The sequence below is a fragment of the Dasypus novemcinctus genome, chromosome 3 (genome assembly GCF_030445035.2).
Source record: "Dasypus novemcinctus isolate mDasNov1 chromosome 3, mDasNov1.1.hap2, whole genome shotgun sequence".
Taxonomy (NCBI): domain Eukaryota; kingdom Metazoa; phylum Chordata; class Mammalia; order Cingulata; family Dasypodidae; genus Dasypus; species Dasypus novemcinctus.
Genome location: NC_080675.1, coordinates 101405505 through 101424028, shown reverse-complemented (window position 1 = coordinate 101424028; position 18524 = coordinate 101405505). Strand labels below are relative to the sequence as shown.

Here is an 18524-nt window from a genome sequence, read left to right as displayed (position 1 = left end):
CTTTAGCCTGAGTGAATTCCAACTTATGTGAAAAAATGGTAAGTGTCTTGAACCAGTCCTTCAGGTAGTGCTCAGATTGCTTAAAATAGATAAACTAATTCCTAGGGAATTATGTATTCTCAAGACTAAGGTCCCCACTGGGCACATGGCCTGCTGTCTTTAAGACCACCCCTGAACTGGGGGAAAGAGGGGGACAATGGCAAGTGAAAATGCCACAAAGTTTTGCTATCTTTTTCTAACTCTTTATTTAGAAATAATTCCAAACGTAAGTTCCAAACACAGTTGCAAAAATAATACAAAACCCATACAGAGAACTCCTACATACTCACCATCTAGACATCCTTAGATCCACAAATTTTTAACATTTCACCACAGTTGTGGTAGGTGGCAGTTTGAAACTTTTAGTGGATTCCAGAAAACTCCATGTTCTTGGAGCTAATCCATTCTTGTGTGTGTGTGTGTGACTGTTTGATTGCATTGGATTCAGTTGGGGAGGGAACTTTTGTTGGATTGCTTCAGCAAAGCATGACCCAGTGCGGGTCTTATTCCTCTTGCAGGAGTTCTTTATAAAAGCAGTGACATACAGAAAAAAAGTAATAGAGACAGAGAAACCCAGAGGGGCTAAGAGAAAGTTCCCAGAGGCTGGAAACTGGAATCAGTGGAGCACAGGGCATGGAATGAGGCACTTGAGAGGTTGAGAGATCTGGAGGATAAGGGAGAGATAAGTCATATGCCTGATTGCCCATAGAGAGCTTCACTTAATGCCTTGATTTGGGAAGAGCTATCATTATCCTCTGCCATGTGCCTGATTACTCACAGCCAGTCTTTGGTGAGGCAGCATCTCATATGATGCTGGACATTTTCACAGCCTCAGAACTGTAAGAATTTATTAATTTAATAAATTCTCATTTTATAACTTTCCTCCTTCCTTCCTTCCTTCCTTCCTTCCTTCCTTCCTTCCTTCCTTCCTCCCTCCCTCCCTTCCCTTCTCCCTCCCTCCCTCCCTGCCTCTTTCCCTTCCTTTCTCATATTAATATCAATCTAATTTAATCTAAACTAATTTATCTATTATCTACACATTTGAAATTAGGTTGTATAAATTGTGCTCCTAGAACACTTAACACTTTAGTGAATGTTTCAAGAGAACAAAGATATTCACTTATTTATGTACCTTAAGTACAGTTGTCAAGTTCAAAAAGTTAGCATTGAAAAACAGCTTACATTTGGTGGCTGCAAATGGGTTTAGGTGGTTCCTGGGTGGGTGGCTGTGGTGACCACTGCAGATTCTCCTGGCCCTGTTAATATTGGGGCCAGGCCTAGGGAGGACGGCATCTTAGAGATGGCCTTGCTGTGGTAGAGGTGGGAGAGGATGGGGTGGGGACCAGCCATTTCAGAAGTAACCAGGGATCTGCTATAACACTGGGGTGCCAGTTTTAGGAGAGGCACTGACTTTTGCTCTAAAGGCCAGCTGGTTGAGGTGATAGACAAGTATTACATCTACAAAAAGAGGCCCACACTCAACATAATATTTCAGAATTCACAGAAGAACTAAAGAAAACAGTAGGCAAAATTGCAGCATTCTTGGAATTGTGAAGTGCAGCCTTCAGTCTACACTGTCCCAAAAAGAGATTAAACTGGAAGATTTGAAAAAGCTAGAACCAATCCTGAAGAATATTCTTAATTATAATAAGGAATTCACAATTTACATTCAGAATGTCCAATTAAGAAGTTTAGCACCTGGTAAGGAAGAGAATTTGGAATTTGAAGATGAAAAGGAAGGTGGTGCTGGAGCTGGGATTCCTGATTCCTTTCCTGAAAGAGTCCCTGGTACTTTATTACCAACGTTATCATCAGAACTAGGAATGACACTGCTCACTATCAGAATTGAGAAGATTGGCCTGAAAGATGCTGGGCAGTACATTGATTGGTATATTACTGCTAATGTAAAGGATCTAAATCATATAGATTTAACTCCTGTGCAAGATAATCCTGTGGCTTCAAGAAAAGAAGGTACGTATTTTCATTTTAATGTGGATATTGAGCTCCAGGGGTGTGTTGAAAAATTAACCAAAGATTCAGCTATCTTCTTCGAATTCACACACACAAGCCTAAGAAAAGATTTACCAGCACCAAATGTTTTGATTTCATGGAGATAGATGAAATCAAACCTGGGCCAATTGTAACAGAACTATATAAGAAACCTATTGACTTTAAAAGAAAAAAAATGCAGTTATTGATCAAGACACCACTTTATCTACCCCTATATCAAACTTTGGACAAGGAATGATCTTGACATGAAAGTCCTGGAACTTCTGTGAAATTTACCACTCAGTAGAAACCATCATGGTTATGTGTAACATATTCACCTTTCCACAAGCAGGAAGTGGGTTGTACCCATGCCAGTATACCAAGTAAGTCTGACACACAGCTATTCCACAGAATTCCAAAGCTAACACATCATTAATATATAAGACTTTTGTATATGGGCTTAATATAGATTCTGATACATGTTTTTACTTTTCTATTAATTATACAATTAATAATCTATTTTCTAATTTACCACTCTACATACCCTGCCTCCAGGAATAACACTGTTGTCGGTAGAACATGGTCATCTTCAGACTCAATACAGCAATAAGAATGTGCTAGAGTTTACACATCTGCTCATTTCAGCTCCTGTATGCTTTTTTGGATTTTGAGGTAGCTTCAAACTTTGGGTTGATGTGGATAAGGTATGAAACTGCTTTGAGAAGAATTCATTGGAACAGTTGTGCTGCCTGCCTGCCTAAGAAGGTCAGTCTGGAAATTTATAAGCTGCTCCTCAGAGGTGGCTTAACGTCATCCTGATCTGAGTGTTCCTAATTAGAAATCTTGTGCCTTGGCCACATCAGTGGCCTAGTTAGGAGTGTTCCCCAAATTACAGCCATGATTTTTCCAAATGACCAGGTTACTTTTTGAAAAGTGAGCATATTTTCAGTCATGTTGATTAGCTGGTCTTCTGTATCACATTGTTATTCTTTCTGATAATGATTCTAAGGTTAATGTTGGAATCATCTCAGAATAATTACAAATTTTATGAGTATTTAGCTACTATAAAGTAGCTAGCAAATGGTTATATAAGGTCTACTAAATCATGTAACCTAAAATTAGTTAGATGTTAACAAAATATTGTCGGAGTGACTACTGTTTTCTGACAACTGATTATGAAATCTTAAAACCTACTACCTCTTCTTATAGTGATGTGTATGCACATCTGGAAGGATCATTCTATTTTCTTTTCTGACATAGGCAGATAGGATTGTCATTTATTTCCTATTTAGATACACTGACATTCAACATTCATCTGTCTGAAAATACACACTATAATTTGACAATTTATATTACTTTTGATTGAATAATGGGGCATAAATAAAACTTTTATAGTATACATGAGGTGAATATTTGATACACAGACCTTTGATTCATAGTGGGCTTTCTGTGGGTTAGATGTAGAATCCACATAGTTTAATATTCACTGTTTTAAATGAACAATGCTAGCATGAAGGGAATGTAGTATCACTACTTGGCTTATTTTTAAAGTAATATAACCCTAGTCACACTGCATATTTGCTTTTTAAATTAAGTAACCATAGTAAGTTCTTTTAATCCTTGCACTTCAAGAGATCTAGTTTTTACTTTCAGTTGTCTATTTGGTCAATTCCATTTACTAAATAGATGTTAATAAAGACTGTAAAAGTATGAAAGAATGCACCAAACAACAACAATAACAAAAATAACAACAACAAATGAAAATAAAAAAACAATCAAACAAACAGAGCTTACATTCAATATTCCAGTTGTTTTTATGTGTCCCAGTAATTCACTTTAGATCTTTACTTTTCCATGACTAGTTCTATTGAAAAATCATGGACTGCTTTTAATTGTCATTGCCATGTTAGTCTCACTCTCTTTTTGAATGGTGGAAATATACAAGCAACATAAACTTTGCCATCTCAACCACTCTCAAGTAAACAATTCAGTGGGATTAATCACATTCACAATGTTACACTAACCTAATCATCATCCATTACTAGAATTTTCACATCACCCCAACGGAAACTCTGTATCCATTACACATTAACTCCCCTTCCTAGCTCTACCTCATCCTTGGTAAACTTTACTCTATTTTCTATCAGTATGGTTCTAGTTATTTCCTAAAAATGAGGTCGCACAATATTTGTCTTTTTGTGTCTATCTTCATTCGCTGAATATGATGTCTTCAAGGTTCAGCCAGGTTGAACATGCATCAGAAATTCATTCATTTTATGACAATATATTCTAACACATGTATAAACCACATTTTGACTATTCATCCATTGATGGCTATTTGATGGGCTTCCATCTTTTGGCTATTGTGAATAATGCTGCTATGAACAGTGGTATACAGAACCCTGGTTTCAATTCTTTGGAGTACCTAGAGTTGTGATTGTCTTTTCACAGGTTTAACTTTTTGAGGAACTGCCCAACTGTCTTGCACAGTGAGTGAACTGTTTTGCATTCTACCTAGCAAATGTACTAAGGTTCCTATTTCTCTGCGGCCTCACTAGTACATTATTTTCTGTCTGCTTATATTTTTAAAAAATAATTGTCATTATAATGGGTAAGAGATGGTACTTCATTGTGTTTTTTATTTTCATTTCTCTAATGGCTAATGATTTTGAGCATCTTTTCATGTATTTATTGACATTTGCATATCTTTGGGGTAATGTCTATTTAAGTCCCTTGCCCTTTTATTAAATTGGTGTTTTTATCTTTAGTTTTGCTGTTGAGATACAGGTTTAAAAAATACATACATATATATATATATATATATATGTATGTATTTTTTAAAGATTTATTTTATTTATTTTTTTCCCCTTCCTTCCCACCCCCTGCCCCCAGCCTCAATTGTCTGATCTCTGTGTCCATTTGCTGCTTGTTCTTCTTTTTGTCCGCTTCTGTTGTCAGCAGCACGGGAATCTGTGTTTCTTTTTGTTCCATCATCTTGTTGCATCAGCTCTCTGTGTGTGTGATGCCATTCCTGGGCAGGCTGCACTTTCTTTCGTGGTGGGTGGCTCTCCTTATGGGGTGCACTTCTTGCGCATGGGGCTCCCCTACACAGAGGACATCCCACCATAGCACAGCACTCCTTGCGCACATCAGCACTGTGCATGGGCCAACTCCACATGGGTCAAGGAGGCCCAGGGTTTGAACCACGGACCTCTCATTTGGTAGAAGGATGCCCTATCCACTGGGCCAAGTCCACTTCCCTATATATTAGATATTAAATCTTCTTAAAATATGTGGTTTCCAAATATTTTTTTCCCATTTTAGTGGTCATCTTTTCACTTTCGTGATAATGTCCTTTGATGCACAAGTTTTTTTTTATTTTGATGAAGTCCAATTTATCATTTTTGTTTTATTGCTCATACTTATTGTATAATCTATGATTCTGTTGCTTATTATAAGGCCTTGAAGACATTTCCTTATGTTTTCCTCTAAGAGATTTGTAGTTGTGAATCTTATATTTAGGTGGTTGATCCATTTTGAATTAATTTTTGTGTAGGCATGAGGGCAAGGTCCATTTTCATTCTTTGCATGTGGATATCCAGTATTCATTGCAACATTTGTTGAAGAGGCTTTTCTTTCCCCATTAAATGGCCTTGACATCTTTGTCAAAATTTAGTTTGCCATTGATGTTTAGGCATACTTCTGTGCTCTCAGTTCTATCCATACAATTGCTTTGGGTAATACTGACATTTTTAAAAAGATATATTTATTTATTTTCCCCTTTCCCTGCTCTTTGCCCCTCCCATTCCCCCTGCCCTGTTGTTTTTGCTGTCTGTGCTCATTCACTATGTGATCTTCTATATCTATATATTTTTTTGTCTTCTCTTCTCATTTTTTTTCCTCTGGGATTCACCAGGCTTCAATCCTGGGGACCTCTGATGTGGACAGACTTTCCCTGTCAGCTATACCACCACAGTTCCTGGTTTCTGTTGTGCTTCAACTTGATTTTCCCCTTCATTTTTCTTTTGTTGTGTTATCATTTTGCTGTATGATTCACTTGTATGGGCACTTGGCTCTCTGCATGGGCACTCGGCTCACCATGTGGGCACTGGCTTACCATGCAGGCATGTTTTCTCTTCTTTTTTTTTCATCAGGAGGCACCCAAGATCAAACTTGGGTCCTCCCATATGATAGGCAGAAGCTCTATCACTTGAGTCACATCCACTTCCCTAATATTGACATCTTAATGATAATAAACTTTTCAATATACAAATATGGTATATCATTCCATTTATTTAGATTTTATTTACTTTCAGTAATGCTTTATAGTTTTCTGCATACATGTCTTTTATATCCTTGGTTAAATTTATTCCTAGATAATTTATTCTTTTGGTTATTCTTGTAAATGAAATTGTTTGCTTGATTTCCTTTTCAGAGTGTTCATTGATGGTGTATAGAAACACCACTGATTTTTGAGAATTGATCTCCTAAATTGCTACTTTCCTGAATTAATTTATTAGTTCTAAGAGCTTTCTTCTGTCTTCTTTGGGGTTTTCTATATAGACATTCCCGTCATCTATGAATTGGAATACTTTTAGTTCTACCTTCCCAATATGTGTGTTTTCATTACTTTTACTTCTTTAATTCTTCAGGATAGCACTTCTAGTACAATGTTTTATAGCAGTAGTGACCATGGGCATCATTGTCTTGTTCCTGATTCTAGGGGAAATGTTTTCAGTTTTTCTTTGTTGAGTATGTTCATTATGGGTTTTCATACATACACTTAATCATTGTCAGAAAGTTCCCTTCTATTCCTACTTTTTTGAGATTTTATTAGCACATAGTGCTAAATTTTTCAAATATCTTTTCAGTGTTCATTAAGATCAACATATATTTTCAATTTATTTTATTAATATATTATTATATTGATTTCTTTTCTATGTTAATCTATTGTTGCATTCATGGGATAAGTCCCATTTTATCATTGGGTATGATATTTTGGATGTGGAATTGGATTCAGTTTGCAAGTATTTTGTTGAGGTTTTTATGCATCTACATTCATGAGGTATATTTGTGTAATTTTCTTTCTTTGTGATATTGTTATCTTGCTCTGGTAGTAGGAAGATGGTGGCCTCATAGAATTAGTTAAGTGTTTTGTCATCTTCAATTTTTTAGAAAGATTTGAGCAGGATTGGTATTAGGTTTTTTGTTTAGATTTATAACTTGAATTCACTTAAAAATCATTTTGGCACATTGTGTGGGAAATGGATCCAATACATCTTTTCACATACTGCTGTAGAGTTGTTCTACCACAAAAGGTTTTTCTTTTACTGCCAGTTTGAGATACTATAATTATCATATACCAATTTACCTATGTGTTTTTAACCTATTTATGGGTTTTATATTTTCTTATTTTCTGGATTAAAAATATTTTTACCCCTTCTGTCATCTGACACTCCTTTTGTATTAATTCAAACCATACTTTGACAAGCTACATTTCCCTTTACTTAGAATATTTAATCTTCATTTAGCCAGTTTCAGTGATTCTCACTGTAGTGAGTAGATATTTATCAGAATCACTTGTCAAACTGTTTTTCAACTTATGTTTCCCTTTACATCTATCCTGAATTTTTGGCATGCATCCCTAGGATGGTGTATAGTATGAGTATAAAAATACACACTTACTCAAAAATATACACACTTGTACTTTCAAGTATAATACCCCAAATGAGCAACTACTAATGATAGGAATGTATCATGTTCCTCAAGTACATTGGGATATGAAAGAAAAATGAAGAACTTTTGACTTTGTTGATATATTTGATTTACATATCATCATCAGTATACCTAATATTTCTTGAGAGGTAAAAATATGCCACAAAATGTACTTTGTGATCTATTACCTCATTTCCCATAGTAACCGTATATATGAAGTAATATTATATCCCTTTTAAAGATGTGGAAACTGAAGCTTAGGAAATGTAAATAATATGGAACCCATGACTAGTAAGGAAAATGTTGGATTGAACCCTGAATCTTTCTGACTTCAGAGACTGTGCCTTTAAAATCTAACTATAGAAAATGACATGGACAGATCCAAATGATTCCATTTTGGGCCAATGTTTTAAGGCACCAGATCCCAATAACTACCATTTACTTTTTATGAGCAGTTGCTGTATATCACAAGATGTCAAGTGCCCCCAAGGCAAGTTTAATGTTGGCAGTCTCCTTCTTCCTGTCACTCTTAAATGCACTCATAGATTATGGGTTGATGCAGTAGTAGAGGGTGAACTATAGAGTAAAATTTTATATGGGAAAAAGTTTTTTTTTAAATTTAATATAAGTTGGCATACATATTCTTATACCTAAGCAAAATTTTGAGCTAGACAAAAAGGACTTGCTTACTTGAAGTTTTTAGACCAAATGAGCCATGTAAAAACTTTTAAAATTTTATAAGCCAGACCAGTATATCCTTTTGTCAAATTTCCTCAGGATCACCCATACTGGAAGGCAGGGGTGCACAAACACTAATGTATTTATTCCTTTCATTGTGCTGAGAAATAGATGAGGTCATATTTTGAAAACACAATATTAGCTTTGCATTCCAAAAATATGAAGTACAGGGTTTTTGAGGATAAACTGAAGTAGTATATGTGAAAAATCCTTGAAAATTCCTAGGTGAAATGAAATGTACAATTTTTAAGAATTCTACTAAGTAATTTAAGTACTTTACTATATATTATGTCTTTATCTCAGAAAATCCTTGTAGTTAGAGAAGATCTATAATTTTACTCTAGAATTCACATTCTTTTTTCTCAGCCATCTCATTGCAGCTTTCATGTCTTTGTTCCGCAGTGTGTATATAATTGGGTTCAAGAGAGGGGTGACCACAGAATAAAATACAGCAAGGAATTTATCTAATGACTTGATGGGGAATGGCCAGGCATAAATGAAGATACATGGTCCAAAGAACAAAAGAACTACTGTGATGTGAGCAGTCAAAGTTGACAGAGCCTTGGATGATGTGTCTGAAGGGCGATGCTTGATGGTCACTAGGATGACGGTGTAGGAGGTGATTAGGAGCACAAAAGAACACACAGTAAGCACTCCACTGTTAGCTATAACCATGATATCCAACCTGAAGGTGTCTGTGCAGGCAAGTTTGATGACTCTAGGGAGGTCACAGTAAAAGCTGTCTACCTCATTTGGGCCACAGAAAGGTAAGTTCATTGCAAAGGCCAACTGACTCACCGAATGGAAGAAACCAATTCCCCATGAAGCAGCTACAATACCAACACACACACGGCCATGCATAATTGCAATGTAGCGAAGGGGTTTACAGATTGCTATATATCTGTCAAAGGCCATGGCTATGAGAATCACCAACTCACCCCCACCAAAAAGGTGAAGGAGAAATATCTGAGCAAGACAGCCTTTGAAAGAGATGACTTTGCGCTTCCTGAAAAAGTCAACTATCATTTTGGGGGCTGTGACTGAAGATAGACACAGATCATTAAGTGAGAGGTTGGCAAGCAAGAAGTACATGGGGGAGTGAAGATGGGTGTCAGAAATCACAGTTGTAATAATAAGAAGGTTCCCAAACACAATTCCTACATAGAATACAAAAAAGAACACAAATAAGAAAATTTGGAGTTCCTGAGAATTGGAAAGTCCCAGAAAAATGAATTCAGTCACCATAGAGTGGTTTGTTTCACTTCTTGACTTATTCCATGAAGTAGCTCCTGCAGTTACCTTGGAAAGGAGAAGGAAAAGGAAGTCAGAATTTTTAGGTTGAAATTCAATTGTATCATTCTGTTTGCACTTACAATGATATTCTATGGTTTATTACATAAAACCTCTCAAAATGCACACAATCTAAACTTAATATTTTTATCCAAGAGTATTATCCTGCATATGCCTTATAGTTCTTATTCACATCTCTATGGTTTCTCTACTTATGCTAGGCTTATTCTTAAAAATATGTTTGCTTATGCTTCCATTTCTGGTAGTTTAAGTCTTTGTCATCAATCTAAATACATCCCCTTTCTCTCTGACCTCCAAAACATTTTATATGTTATAATACTTACATTAGCTCTTAAATGTACAAAAATTGTACTATCTTCTACAAGTCTTTTCCTACCAAATAGAGAGGTATTTAAGTACAAGATGTCATATTTACAAAAGCTTCTTATTACATGTATTTTAAAAAATATGTATTCTTAGTAGTGTAGGATCACAATTATTTTGTGTGTGGCTGTTGGAAACTTCCTCTCCATCAAACTAAAATTTACAGTTTCACTCCATAAGTGCATGAGTTTTCTGTGCATTCTGTAAACCTTGTACACTTTATTTAACATCTTTCATTCTTATTTTCCATTTTTTAAAATATAGATAACAATTATCTATATTTCTTATGGCTATTATTAATTTTAAATGAGGTACTGAATGTAAAATGTTTTACATAAAGTTTTGTATTTATTAAGTGTTCAAGAGATTTAGCTAATTGTTAGTAGTAATATTTAGCAGTTTCTGATTCATAGAGAAAACATGGTTTTCCAATAATCATTTAAACATTTTACTTATATGCTAGAAATTATAACTAAAATGACGTGATTAAATTTGAGTTTCCTGTATTCCTCTATTTGTCTGCCTTTAAAATGCATACATTGGATCAAAAGTTCTCATAATCTCCACTACTCTAACACTCCATGACTCCATGGGTGGTGGCAGAGGGATACAACTCCAAAGTAATTTTCTCTAAGAAGCTTTGATGGAAACATTAAATCTAAGACACAGAGCTAGAGATTGAACCTTAGGGAGGGTTGAAGTGTATGAGAACAATAAAAGAGAAGTTAGCAGTTATAATGCCTTGTATAAAGGATGGGATTTATAATATTATTTGGTGTTCTTAAAGCATTGGGGGCAAAAAATTAAGCCAAAATAAAATGAAAGATGGAAATTAGAAATAATATGAAAGAAATAAAGCAACAGAAAATTAATATTTAATAAGTGAGAAAGAAAAAGAGTAGGGGAAATTAGAGGTGGAGTGACAAACAGTGAGGCAAATGCAATAAAATTTCACAGAAAAAAGTGTGAAGGGGTTTAATTGCAGATAAAATTGGAAAGGATTCTGGGATGCCTACTAAGGGATTAATGTTTTATTATGAAGTGAATGAGGAACTATTGAAGAATTATGAGCATTTTTAATAAATTAACTCTGGCCTCATAGTAAATTGGAATAGGGAAAGCTTGGAAGCAAAGCAAAGTTATTGTTTTAGCCTAACAGGAGGAAACAAACTGTGGTTTGTGCTTGTGTGAGGAAAGAAGGGGCAAGGAGAGGTTTGTGAAAGCCCGTCAAGCATGGTTAACATGTGTGCTTGTGTGTTAGGTGACCGGGATTCAAGTTGTGGGTTTATCTACCATGGCACTGGATGACCTTGAGCAAGTTACCTAACTGTTCTAAGTCTTATTGCCACATCTTGAAAAAAGAGGAATAAGAGTACTACTTCAGAGCAGCTTTTTGAGGAGCAAATGTGAATACATATATGAAGTTTTTAACACAGGGAAAGTGTAAAATAAAATAGCTATTATTAAGGTAGTCATAGGAAAATTGTCACATGAAGGAGATGAAAAAGGTAATTCCAATGTTTTTATTATGAGTAATCAGGAGCATTGTGATGGCTTTACATCTGTTAATAATTATAAAAAACACTAGTATAGCAATATGTATTACACAAATCACTTTTAAGAACAGGAATGTATTTGGAAGGAGGTAGGGGCTGATGCATTATCTAGACATACACAAGTATTTTGAGGCACCCTTGTAAGTTGCTCTGGTCTTTGTGAAAGCTTGAAAAGTACCTGTTTGGCATGGGTTGAAAGAGCCATTTCAGTTGTATAGAGAGGAGAAAAATAAGACTACTTTTTCAGTAAGTTTTCCAGTGAGGTGAAATACAAATGAAATGGTATCCTGAATGGAAAGCATGCCACAAGAATACTTATAAGATGAGGTGTAGGAGTTAATGGGTACATAAGATATAAAAGTGAAAAGTGGAAATTGATGGGATAAAGCTCCTGAAGATACATGAAGGGATAGAGGGTTACACTTCCCAAATTTCATGAAGGTACAGTATTATTTTTTTCTCTACTTTGCTCACAGTTATTCCATAGCCCTTGAAGAATGCACTTTTCTCATTATCCTGAATCTTATTATTTATTCCTACCTTTTTTAGTTTCACATTATTGTTTTTGAAGTTCTATAAAAATTTACTGGATCCAAATTAATAAATTAGCAAAGAGAAGTCTTATAGTAAAACAAGTCATGGATAGTCATTTAAGTTCCTTGAAGCTGAACACAGTAATAAATATAATCATATCAATCATTGATAATAAAGAAGATAGGATTCATCTTGTAAGATAATTTCTGACATAACTGATTGGTTGGGATGTTTTTTTAGAATCCAAGTATGCAATTCAGAACTTACTTTAAAGATTTGCATGTGTGTAACCATTTCCTTTCACTTAGAAAGGACAAACTTGACTGTTATGTCACCACAGGCAATATAACAAGGGTAATTGTTTTACCAAGGATTCTGAACTGCAGCAAGAAAGACTTTCTAACATGGTACAAATAAGAATTCAAGAAAGATATTCCTCAGAAAAACTTATTTGTCCCATTGAATGAGGTCGTTAGCATCTTATATATACAGGTTGTAGCAACTATGGAGAGCTAGTTGCAATTGAAGAAGAAAATCCATTCCCGTGCACTAGATTAATCTGTAAATTCAGTTATTAGGGTGTTATCTTTTAATATTAAACATTTTTTTATCCCGATTTAAATAAAAACACCTTACGTCTTTATATTGCTCACTAAGATGGCAGTCCGGAGACTTGGGTTCTAGCACAAATGCATTGTGTCATCCAAAATCTTTGGGTCTCAGTTTTCCTGTTTCTAAAATCAATTAATTGGCTCAAAAATTCTCAAAATCACCACAACTCTATGATTTGCATCTTCATGTGAAAGAAATGTTCAAAACCAGGTTTTGCTAGGGTTTCAGAATTGAAGGAAGGGATTGGGCAAGATAATAATACTAAACTTGGGGGAAGATGTGGAAAAGACCCCACAAATGGAAAGGAAAAATTAGATTAAACTAGAAGACTCAGGAGAAGGGTTTGACAATTGTTGCCAGTGTAGTATAATAAGGGTTAGCCTTGCTAACATTATTCATTCTCTGCTAAGTAAACCACCTTCACCTTCCACTTTTAACTGGAGATAAACTGGCAAAAGAATTCTGCAAAATGTATTCCTAATAATAGAAGCATCTCATTGTCCATAAAATGCTACAATTTGGTTCATTCTGGTAGTATATTTCTGTTTCATCATTCCACCTACCTCTTTCATAACTGGAAGAGGCTACAGCAATTTTCAGAGCAAAGAGGAATGCAGATGTTCCTGTTAATTGCACTCTCTTGAAGCATAAATTTTCCAAGAGAATGAAATTTATATGAACTGTCCTTACTAGTAAAGCACTTGGAATTATTGGTCCTTTAGGAAAATGATTGGAGACAGCTGAAGAGATCTGGGAATAGTCAGCCCAAGCTTTGGGTACTGAACCTAACTTTTATAGTCTCACAGGCTTTCTCTTGGTCATTAGATGAAACACAAAATCTTGAGTTAAGAGATATTGCTGCAATTTCTTGGTCCATTTAGATATTTTTACTCCCTTACTGAGTCTGAAGGTGAATTTTAAAGAATTATATTAAAATAATTAAATAAGATAAAATTTGAAAATTAAATTCCAGATGCTTTAGCAAGGCATTAAATAATGTAGATCTTATGAAACACTGTATATATTGATCACCAACTTATGAAGAAACTATTGGAAAAAATATCTTGATCAATAAAAACTGAGCTCTTATTTATCATTTCTTTAAGCAGCTTTTATTATCATGTAGTAGTTAAAACTGAGATAAATCACTGCAATTAATATTCCTTAAATCAATTATAGAAATAGATCCAACAGCCCTCTAAATTGTGCTCCTTGACCAGTAGGCCTTCAGGGTTTACATGAAAGATAAATCATTTTTATCCTAAGCACCCTAGATTAACCTCAGGCACATTAAAGAAACTTTAAAAATCTGAATGGGATACCCTTCCCTAGGAAATAAGTCCCTTCAAAAGTTTTAGAATTATACATGATTTGCTTAGACTGAATTAGTCATTTCCTTAATGCCTCATTGAGAAAAGTTTCAAGAAGTGCTTTGAGGAAGACTACAAAGGCAACAAAATTTTACTGTTGAAGAAAGTGGAACATAGTCGAATTTTGCAAAATGCGAAGTACTAGAGTCTATTGCTAAAATATTTTACAAAATAAATTGGACTGAAAATAATACTTAAGGTTTATAACATTATGCTAAACTTCCTGTTTATCTAACAGGATGAGAATTGTTTTATTGATTTTAATATCTGCTGGTTTATATAAGAGCTATTGCTGCAACTTTATCCATTTGGTTCACATAATTTCCAGAAGAAATACATATTGATTTCCAGAGATGCTAATGTAGTAATTTCTGGTGAACTACAATTTAGGTTTGTAGATTAAACAGAAATATAATTTATTTTTATGATAGCAAGAATTGTTTGCAACACCATAAGAAATGAAATTCTTGGATTCAATGCTTCCATTTCTGCAGACTTCTCAGCCTTTTAAAGGCAATAATGAAAATGTAAGCATTCCTGTGTTCATGGTGACCATGGTGTTCTTGATTGTGCTTGGAATTCACCTTGTGCTCTTATGAATGAAATTCATTATGTCATGTCTCTAGAACTTACAACTTATCAACTCAGTCTTCTTATTGCCACTTTCATATCTTTATTCCTTAAAGTATAGATGACAGGATTTAAGACAGGGGTGACAACAAAGTCCACAAAAGCAAAAAAATGTATCCAGTGACTTAGTAGGGAAAAATCATACATAGAGAAAAATACATGGAACATAAAACAAAACCACTACAGTGACATGAGCTGACAAAGTGAAGAATGCTTAGGATAAATCATTTGAAGAATATTGTCGGACACTCACTAGAATAAAGATGTATGAAACAATTAAGAAAAAGAAGGTGCCCATAGATATGAAGCCACTGTTGGCAGTGATCACAAATTTTAATCTGTAAGTGTCCATGCATGCAAGTTTCATAACTCTAGGAAAATCACAGTAAAAGCTCCTCATGTTATTAGGGCCACAGAAGGGTAAGTTTATAACAAAAACAAACTGAAACACAGCATGAATCACCCCAGTGATCCAAGCAGCTGCTACCAAAAGCCAGCACATTTTGGGATTCATAATAGTTAGATAATGGAGAGGCTTGCATATTGCTATGTACCTATCATATGCCATTGCTATGAGCAGTACCATCTTAACTCCTCCCATGACATGGATAAAGAACATCTGTATCATGCAATTATGGAAAGAAATAACTTTACATTTACTGAAAAGATCAGAGCTCAACCTAGGAACTGTGGTAGAGGAAAGGCCCAGGTCAATGAAAGATAGATTGGCCAGCAGAATATACATGGGGAAATGTAAGTGAGGATCAAAAATCACTGTGAATATAATAAAGAGATTTTTCAGGATAACTCCCATGAAGAATAAAGAGAAGAAGAATAAAAGGAAGCATTGCAGTCCCAAGGTTTGTACAAGTCCTAGTAATACAAAGTAATACAAAATCAGTCACAACAGAGTCATTCTGTTAATAATTCATTAAAAGAACTTCTATTTTAACTGTTAGTAGACTATTTACAAAATAATCGCATCTCAGATAAAAAAAGATGAAAGTACTTTGACCAAAGTTATTGTTTAAAATTTTCTCAGTGTTCAAATACATGAACTAATCAGCAACTTAGGTAGTTAGAAAAACATGCACAAAACAAATTCAAGGTATTCAAGTGAAAGAAAAGACAAAGATAAAAAGAATAAATGAATATAGAGTCATAGAAAATTGGAAGATACCATAAAAAATTAATAAAACAGGTTTTTAAAAAATTAAAAGATAGGCAAATTTTAAAAATATAATTACAAAAAAATTAGAAGTGAGAACAGAAATACTCAATAACAGTTAAAACATCTCTGAAGGTTAGATTTTACATATGATTAAAAAGTATCTAGCAACCCAACTCATAAAACATGCTTGAATTTGAAATGCTATGTAGCGATAAGAAAGTATACCATCATACTCTAATCAAACTAATAAAAAAATCCAGGACTTAATATATAAAGACAAATGATATGATGAGACTATTTAGAACTGTAAACAAAATGTGCATGTGTATTTATGTAACTTCGTTAGAAATCAAAGAAGCAAAATAAAATGTGATGCTATTATTTTCCTATTAAATTAGAAAAATGTGTAAAATTTATCAAAACTGGCACAGTTGCAGTGAAATAAGCACTTTCATAAATTGAAGAAGGATATAACTGATTGAAATATTAAAGAATACATGAAATCTTTCATCAAGAATCATTAATCTGTATCTTTTGACAGGATAATACTTCTGGAATTCTATTTATACTGAAATTTAGAAGACAAGATGTTAATCACATTTCACTTATAGTGGCAAAATTTGAAACAATAAATATAAGAACTAGTTTTTAGTGTATTATAATATACGTACTTGATTAAATTTAATATAATCATTAAAATAAACCGGTATGAAACAATTTGCAATAGCATTAGGAGATTTTTCCATTATAATATTAAGTGCTATGAAAATAAACAAATTGCTTATTTCCAGAATTTTAAAGGAGAGTGGTTGCTTTTGATATTCTTACAGCTTTTAAAAATTCCTCCTAGATTCTTAAATAGTTTTCAATTCACATATTATTTTTATATTTATATAATAAATTTTTGAAAAAAATCAAGTTGCATAAAAGGAAGGAATGGATGGTTTAAAAAGAACGTTTGAAAACCAAGATTGACATAATTATTAGACCTCAAAGCAACTGAGGAAATAAAAGATTCTAATACTTCTCTCATCCAGCCAGCCATTTTCATAAACTGTCTGAAAATGAGTCATAGATGAGATTATCATGGGAATATTATAACTAAATAAGTAAAGAGTTTTGATCAAACTTCTTGGGCTTTGTATAAATTATAATGAAATTGAAACTTCTTTAGGCATTCCATCTAGACAACTGATAAAATGTCTCCTTTGCTTCACTTTGACTAGTATTGGCCACTTTGAATGAAATCTGATAATTATAAAATAATTACAAGGGGATGCATATTCTGGAGATCTCATCTAATTCAGAGTGAGCAGTGTTGGTCATATTGGAGTGTGAAGTATTAAGAGTGATGCAATTAATTTTCAAAGAATCAGGGAATAGGATGCAATGGGAAAAGAAGAGATAATACTTTAGGATGAATGTAGTGGTTGGAAACAAATGCGCTTGATTTCTTTCTGTTTTCCACAATATGCACTTATTTTTGTTGTCTTTCAATCAATTTCCATATTAATAGTAAGAGGAATGTCCAAATCTGACAAAGTAATTGAGAATTTAAATGAATTTATAGAACACCGATTTTCATGATGAGAGTCTTGACATACTTAATTTATATATTTTGTCTTTTTGTTACAGGCTAAAAACATTATTTCTTTAAGCAATCAACATGATTCTTCAGTTTCACATTTATTTATTCAAAGACATTGAATTGGATGGTGATTTTAGGAAATCACTAAAATACCTTCAGCTCTGCAAAGTAGAGAATATTGCCATGAAACTTTCCCTAGGTTATTCCCAAAATCCTTTATTCCTGTGACCAGAATGATTTGAATGTAAGTGAGAAATTTACCACTAAGAGTATGACTGTATTGAAAAGACTAACAAATTTAGTTCTGCTGAAATGGTGTATTTTAGTTTGCTAAAAGCTGCCAAAAGTTCTCCCTAGAGTGTGAAGTAATAAAGTTTATTAAAGAGGAAAATTCCACACTCTCTGAACTATTAAGCCAAAGACTCAAGATACTATTTATAAAGAAAGAAGAGGACAAAAGAGAAGAAGAGAGAGACGGGAGAATGAACAAGAGAGATTCATAAACAACGAAAGACACAGGGGATAAAATGATGACCAAAAGTGTCATGGGTGGAAAATTGTACATCTTTGCAGGTTGCCTGCTACAGTTTAAATCTACACAAACGGCTGCATTGTGAACACCTAAGAGTATGAACTTTGGTTGAGTTTCAATACACTGTTTTACATACATTTTGACAGAAAGGATGGGAAAGTAATAGTACAGCTGGAAGAAAAATAGTTGCAAAAATGAAGAAGAGTTAAGCGTTCAAGCATGTGATGTGGCAGTAAGGTAAAGGTGCAATGGAGTGGGTGGTTGGCCATCACTAGTGTGGTTCAGCTAATTGACGGGTGAGTCACTTCCTAAAAAAATGAGGAAAAACTGATAAAAATCAAACCTCTCATCCCCAGGCAATATTTTTACTTACCTT

General features: G+C 34.1%; 1 protein-coding gene and 2 pseudogenes across 1 annotated transcript; 1 reads left to right on the top strand and 2 right to left on the bottom strand.

The window, feature by feature from the left end:
- Positions 1-1369: 1369 nt before the first annotated feature.
- LOC101435871 (axin interactor, dorsalization-associated protein pseudogene) lies at positions 1370-2287 on the top strand (annotated as a pseudogene).
- Positions 2288-8808: 6521 nt separating this feature from the next.
- Positions 8809-9726, bottom strand: LOC101436289 (olfactory receptor 4F17). Its single transcript, XM_023583782.2, has one exon. The coding sequence runs from the start codon at positions 9724-9726 to the stop codon at positions 8809-8811; it is 918 nt and encodes a 305-aa protein (XP_023439550.1).
- Positions 9727-14866: 5140 nt separating this feature from the next.
- On the bottom strand, positions 14867-15671 carry LOC101436696 (olfactory receptor 4F21-like; annotated as a pseudogene).
- Positions 15672-18524: the final 2853 nt, after the last annotated feature.

Excerpts from the sequence above, each read along its gene's own strand:
- LOC101436289 (XM_023583782.2), bottom strand. The coding sequence starts at position 9,726 with ATGGTGACTGAATTCATTTTTCTGGGACTTTCCAATTCTCAGGAACTC.